This window comes from Geospiza fortis, unplaced genomic scaffold (assembly GCF_000277835.1).
Source record: "Geospiza fortis unplaced genomic scaffold, GeoFor_1.0 scaffold55, whole genome shotgun sequence".
Taxonomy (NCBI): domain Eukaryota; kingdom Metazoa; phylum Chordata; class Aves; order Passeriformes; family Thraupidae; genus Geospiza; species Geospiza fortis.
The window spans coordinates 8,093,052-8,100,141 of NW_005054308.1; the positions used below are offsets into that span (position 1 = coordinate 8,093,052).

General features: G+C 41.2%; 1 protein-coding gene across 3 annotated transcripts in view; it reads left to right on the forward strand.

Annotated features, from left to right (window-relative positions):
• Nucleotides 1-6,407, forward strand: part of THG1L (tRNA-histidine guanylyltransferase 1 like) — a 19,465-nt gene extending 13,058 nt beyond the window's left edge. Inside the window, exons 2-6 of one of the 3 annotated variants that reach the window (XM_031055239.1) lie at nucleotides 1,020-1,196; nucleotides 1,641-1,810; nucleotides 2,508-2,596; nucleotides 3,215-3,322; nucleotides 3,894-6,407. In XM_031055239.1, the coding sequence (XP_030911099.1) occupies nucleotides 1,075-1,196; nucleotides 1,641-1,810; nucleotides 2,508-2,596; nucleotides 3,215-3,322; nucleotides 3,894-4,055 (651 nt within the window). In that variant the 5' untranslated portion in view covers nucleotides 1,020-1,074 and the 3' untranslated portion in view covers nucleotides 4,056-6,407. Of the gene's footprint in view, nucleotides 1-1,019; nucleotides 1,197-1,640; nucleotides 1,811-2,507; nucleotides 2,597-3,214; nucleotides 3,323-3,893 lie in introns of those variants that run through there. The other 2 variants (XM_031055240.1, XM_031055241.1) reach the window with 2 other exon arrangements.
• The last annotated feature ends 683 nt before the right edge of the window (nucleotides 6,408-7,090 follow it).

A 7,090-nucleotide genomic window follows, 5' to 3' on the forward strand; every position in this document is an offset into this window, starting at 1 on the left:
GCCCTGCGCCCCTGCGCCCGGCCGCCCGCGGCCATCGCTGCCGGCTGCGCTCCGGGCTCCCCGCGCGGCCTCGCCATGGCCAAGAGCAAGTTCGAGTACGTGCGGGACTTCGAGGCGGACGACACGGTCCTGCCCAACTGCTGGATCGTGGTGCGCCTGGACGGCCGCAACTTCCACAGGTGCGGGCAGGGCCGGGCGGGCGCTGCGGGGACCCCGCGGGTGCGGGCTGAGAGCGCTGTGCAGAGAGCGGGGTCCTGCGTGGTGCCCGGGTTGTGCTGGGCTGTGCCTGTCCGTCCTGTGTGAGCCCTGCAGGTGCGGGCTTAGAGATGCTCGTGTCCCCCACTCGGCCTCTCCAGGGCACGGAATTCCACCGGGATTTTGTTTTCAAGGGCGGCTGCAGAGCCGGTGGTGGGGAATGGGCCGAGTAGGGAAATGGTTCCGGTGCCTTGGGTGTGCTGGGGAGGGACAGCAGCTGCTATCCAGGGATGTGTACTGATGTTTGGAGTCGGTGTCTGTGTGGCATTTGCCTTCCCTCGGCATAAATGGGGCACGGTTCCCTCGCCTGGTAGATAACTCAGGTTCTTGCTGGGATATTATTCCTGGTTTTGGTAAAACTCTTGAATTTTAACAAATTTATTGATAATTTTGCCCTTATTGGACTGAATATTAAAGACACCCCATGAGAAAGGGAGTTTACAGACAGTAGTATTAGTTATCAATTTCCAATTAAGATACATAAGCATTTGTTATCAATTTCCAGTGTAAGATACATACTGAGCCTGTGTTTTGAGTAAACTGCTTTAAAAGACTGGTTCAGGTCAGATACTGGTGAGAAAGAGAATGGCTTATCCGGAGTAGATAATGAGGATTTTTGTTCGTGCTTTTCAGACCTTCTTTTGTCAGTATTGACAGGATACTGGAAATCAATATTCATATAAAGCAAGTATGAGGAAAATGAATGTGTTAGCATTTTTAGTACCCTTTAAAGAGACTCTTACGCAGCCATTTTTGTTTTGAAGGTTTTCTGAGCAGCATGAATTCAAAAAGCCAAATGATGACCGTGCTCTGCACCTGATGACGAAGTGTGCCCAGACAGTGATGCAAGAACTGGAGGATATTGCTATTGCTTATGGACAGAGTGATGAATATAGTTTTGTTTTCAAGAAGAAGAGCAGGTGGTTTAAAAGAAGAGCAAGGTAACAGCTGCTTTGATACTGAAGTGAACTTTTTTTTAACATCTCTTTATAATTATTCTCAAGGTTTGTCTGTCTTTACCTACAGAGGTTAGGAGGAGGGCTGATGCTTACACTGCAGTTAGTTCAAGTTTTTAATGTGGATTTTTTACATGTGATCTTTCAGGAAAATATGTTCAATAATACAGAGCTTGTAAAAAAGTTATATAAACAACTTATTAATAAACTATCAAAACATTATAAACATACATTCTTTTAAGGAAATGTTACAATTCTCAGTACCTCTGTTGTTCAAAAGTCTCTGTGCCATTCCTCATCTGTTTGGCCATTATTTAAGAAATGCTGCTTTCCACTAGAGTTATCACTACTGATACCTCAGATAAACACAAATATATAATCACTCCCATGTATTTCTTTCTTTTTTTTCTCTTATTCTGTGTTTGCAAGTAAGTTCATGACTCATGTGGTCTCCCAGTTTTCCTCAAGTTACGTGTTCTATTGGAAGGATTACTTTAAGGACCAGCAGCTTCTGTACCCTCCAGGATTTGATGGACGGATTGTGTTGTATCCCAGCAACCAGAATTTGAAGGACTACCTCAGCTGGAGGCAAGCAGATTGTAAGTGTCCCTGAAAAAGAGAGATTTGTGCAGTTGAGTTCATTTCTCTGAGCAGAAATGTCTTTTCTGCCAGTGTGTTTGTATATACAGCTGTCAGTGAAAGAACAGCAGGTAGGGTGGTAGTTTTCAGTAATATTACACTTGTTCTGGGTTTTGTGTGGGTACTGGCTGAAATTTGGAATGTTCAGGCTACAACTAAATTTATTGCATCCTGAGAGTGAATTCAACACAAGAAATATTGGAACTGCTAATAGAATTAATAAATTAATTTTGATGTTCAGAGTTGGTTTAGCCAAGGTAATCTTTAATGAAGAGATGTGAATATTCAAGTTCACAGCAGGTAGTAATCAAAAGTGCTGAATATTCCATGTCAGAACAGACCACTGGATTTGTCTCTAGACCTTTGTCAGTACCTAGTCCCTATTGTCAAATGAAAATAATTTACCATCATACATAAACACCCTTCAGCCTGTGCTGTGCCTTTGTCATTTATGAAATCTGTCTTCTAGTCATGACATGCAGTACCTTAAAAATGTATTATAAACATTGTATCATCTTTAGAAACTGATTATATTAATTCCCCATTACTCTTGTCTGTTTCTTGGGTACAGCTCTGGAAATAAAGCTATTTTTTCCTAAGTAGTCACTCAGATTTGGTAAATAGCTGTCCTCACACTCATTTCTGTGTTTTCTCTAGGCCATATTAATAACCTTTATAATACAGTGTTCTGGATGCTTGTGCAGCGAGGTGGTTTGACACCAGTGCAAGCACAGGAGAGGCTCCGGGTAAGAGTCTGCTGAAGTCATGGTTTTTTACAGCTAAACATTAAATCATAAGATTTGCAAAGTGTCATGCCTGCCCAGCAGCCCTGGCTTGTCTGTTCTTACTGTAATAATTTTGTGGGTGTAGTCAACAACTTCTTCAATTCTGCAGATATTAATACCACTAGCAAATAATGTAAATTTGGTCAATTATTAGCAGGGTTTATGTTCTTAGTTAACAATTTCAGAAATCTTAGAAATGTCATAAAATATTCAGCATTCAAACCCATGAGGAACAGTGGCAGAATTCAGCAGTTAACTCAAAATACAGGCTCAGTATGTTCATTGCCAGTCCCTTCTGTTGGGTTTTGTCTCCTTGTGCAGACTTTAGCAGATTATTCCTGTTTTCTCCTGGAATCTGTTGACTGTCTTCCATTTGTCTTGAAAATTTAATAAGAACCCTCTCAGTTTTAATACTCATTTGGCAGTTGGAATTAATTCCTCTGTTGAGAGAAGCAATTTAACCTTGTGACTTAAAGGTGAAAAACCTTTACAAATGTCTCTCTGCCTTCCAATATTCACCCCTCCTCTATCCTAGAGATACAGTTTGTTTTCTCTAAGAGTAATTTTCTTTCTACTCAGGGAACTTTGGCTGGAGATAAGAATGAAATCTTATTTTCTGAATTCAACATCAACTACAACAATGAACCTTTGATGTATAGAAAAGGAACTGTTCTAATATGGCAGAAGGTAAAAAAAAAAACGATTGCCACTTACTTTGGCTGATATTTTAAATAGTTACACTGTGGCAGACAGACTGCACTGTAAGAGCACCTCATGTATCTCCAGTGTATGTCTAGGAATAAATATATCTTAAAATTAACTATATTTGCCATGCAATTGTGTGTAAGATGACTCATTGTTTTGGAGATGTTTTTGAGAGCTGTTTCTATGAGCATAATATAAAAACAAGTCTCTGCAGTCTGGCTTAGATACAAATTATGACCCCTGAGATGAAACATGTATCAGCAGATGACAATGTTTGTATCACTGGGGCCAGGCCCTTCCCAGTATTAGGTCCCAAGTATATCCATGGCAAAGGAATTACAAACTTCTGTTCAATAAGGTGGCTCAGCTCATAGTTGGCTTAGTCCTTTTCTGCTTTAAGGCAACTTGGAAATGTACATTATTCTACAACTGCATCATTGATTTAGTGGGAGAAATCCCTGTCCTGTGTTTTTTATTAAATTCTTTTTTATTAGAATTTTTGAATCCATTCTGGAGCCTTTTATATCTGCTAATGTGTCGACTGTATTTTCAGATTAATGAAGTTATCACTAAGAAAATAAAACTGCCAAAGGAAGAAGAAGAAAAAGAAGTGGAAGTTACCCGGACTAAGACTAAAGTTGTTCCCCTGCACTGTGACATCATTGGGGACCAGTTCTGGGAGGAATATCCTGAGATTCTGGCCGAGGATAGTTGATATCTCTGATAAGCATAACGGGTAGTTCACATTCTGCTCTGCTTGGGTTGTTGGCAAGTGAGGAATACGAATGATGGCTGGCAGAGTTTGACCTGGAACCCTTTTCAGCAACTGCAGTGGGTTTAGCACTGTTGCTGCCTAAAAAGAAGACACTGGTGCTGTCTGACATACAAGGATATGCCCATATGGAATGCTAAAATCATACTATATTTTGAATGTTAAGAATTCATCATGAATTAAGACTGTTCCTGCCTTGTACATGTGTATTTGTAAAAAAAGTATGTAGAAATTTCCTGTATTTCTATAGCATTTAAACAATAAGGTATTTTATTGTACTGCTGAACTATAAAAAAGCCCGAATATTTGAACAGAAAATTATTAGTTTGATTTTTGTTTTCAGCTGAGATGGACCAGAATACTTCATTTGGGATTTAGTATTAAATTTCAAGGCTGGTGTGTTTAGTCAGATGAGTGACAAACAGCCTGATGTCTGATTCTTACTGAAATGCAATGGAGTAGCCCAGCAGTTTTCTATGCTTGATTTTAAAAGTATTTGTCAAATGTACAGGATTTTTATACTTTTAAAAAATATAAATAATAGTACCTTCCCTGCTGTGTTTTATTATGTGGCCTTTCTCATTCCTGGGACTTGAGTAAGTGGTGTCACCACTAGTAAGTGGTGACAGTTCCAAGCAGTGAAGTTAATAAAGATATTGCACAGGCTGGAATTCTGTTAGGACATGGATAGGTATCTTCCCTCATATTCCATGGCCTGGGAATTCACCTGTCTCCTATTATGCACAACACAGCATATTTTAAAAAAATACAGCACAACATAGCAAAACATTCCAGGTGCCTGCAAAGAGAGAGCCAACAACAATTTGTGCTGCTGCTTTCTGATCTCCCTGGGAATGACACAGACAGCAGTGCTGCCAATCCATGTTTGTTAGAGGGAAGGGAAGAGTGTGTGTTGCCTGCTCCATGCACAGTTCTGTTATGGTTTAACTGTTACTTAAGACCCTTTGTCAAAATTGACCTCTCCGAGCGGAAATATTTCTGCTAATGGATAGAGGTTTGTCCCAGTGTAACTGGAATTTGAGGGAAATAACCTATTTCAGTGTAGAAATACAGTTATAATGATAGGTGTTTATATGGCTATTACTGCTTCTGACCAAGCTGATTGCAAAAACATCCAGAACAGTAACTGGACCAGTTGTTGCTAACAAAGACATGGTCAACAGTTGGGACTGGCCATAAAAAAGAAAGAAAGGATCAAGTGTGTACTGGTCACAGTACTGAGTTAGATTCCTGTGAAATGTCTTATCAGCCTACTCTGTTTCCCCTTCCTGCAGAAGAATTTACACATTTAAGGCAATATGGTTTTGGTGGTTTTTTTTTTCAAAAAGAACCTTGACCAGGTGCCAGTAACTTCAATTTTGTGAGTTCTGCCTGAGATTAGGCAATGATTCTGTGAGTTTATAATAGCACAGGACTTCCCCCCTATTTCTCTGTACATGCAATGAGAGAATGTATTTTGTTTTTAGTTTGTAGAATGGGCTGCATGATTCCTAGGAAGAGGGTGTGGCTTGTGGTAAGCTAATGATTCAGAATGAATCTTTGCACCAGTTACTTGCTCCTAAGAACTTTGTTGGTTTTTTATCTTCTAACATAAATGCAATTTACTTGACTTTGAAATTCCATGTTACTGCTTGGTGCCTGACTGTGGACATTACATATGAAGCAGCTGTTCCAGAACTGGTAACAGCTGGATTTATTCAGCCTGGTAACAAATGAAAGATTAAAAAATAATTTGGCAGCTGTGATTTATGTTTGGAAAGTATAATACATGTTTTTTATTTTATATATTATGGCTGCCTGATACATCCTACAGTATCTTTATGTATGTAAATTGTGTGTGTATATAAAAAACAGGTCTGTATTGGGTCATAGTGTTTTCTAATTAACTCATTCTTACAATAATTTGTAACAAGTCAGCAGAGCTGTTCACATATGGATGCAGACTTTGCAACCAAGATCAGGATTATCTGTACAACCATGGCCTTTAATTTGTATTAAGATAAATGCTGGAGAAAGAAACTCCCTGTGGTATCCTCATGTGTAAGATGTGCATTTATATAACTGTGCAGCTGTAGGGGAAAATAACTATTCCTGAGGCTCAAGCAGCAGCCTGGTGTTGCTGGCACACACAACTCATGGGTATTTCTGTAGCTGCAGGAGTCCTGTACTGTGACCCAGTGAAGAAAGAGGTGTTTCTCTGAGGTTGGTGAACAACCTGTGGCTGATGTATTGCCGTAACAAGAAGCATTAAAGGTACAGGAACCCGTTATGAAACGTTAATGGAGATGGTGAATCATTATAGTAAAACCTATAAAAAAGCATTTCCTTGCCGGTCCTCAGTGAAATTACTCTGCCCTGTGTATCCTTTTATGCATTAAAGTGCAAATTACATTGCAACCGCCAGTTGCCCAGGGGGATTTCATGGCCTGCGGCAGGGGGGTTTGGTCCCCCATCCAGGGATGGTCCCCAGAGTGGGCTGCAGGGGGAGGGTTGCACCAGTGCAAATAATCACAGATTTGTCAGGGTTAAAGGGACTTCTGGAGATCACCCAGCCCAACCACCCTGCCAGGGCGGGGAGACCTGGAGCAGGTTATCCAGGAACGTGTTCAGGTGGGTCTGGGAAGTCTCCAGAGAAAGAAACTCAGCGCCCAGGCAGGTGTTCCAGTGCTCTGCCACCCTCAACGTAAAGGAGTTCTTCCTCATTTTGAGGTGAAATTTTTTGTGTTTTAGTTTGTGTGCACTGCTCCTCGTCCTGTCACCATGAACAGTTTGGCACCATCCTTTTGATACCCCCCGTTGAGTCTTTTCGGCTAAGCAGGCCCAGCTCCCGCAATGTCTCCTATAAAAGAGATGCTCCAGACCCTTCACCATCACTGCGGCCTTTGCTGGACGCTCTCCGGTGCCGGACGCAGCAGGGAGGTGTCCCTGCTTCCCGCGGTCCCTCACGGCTCCCCCTG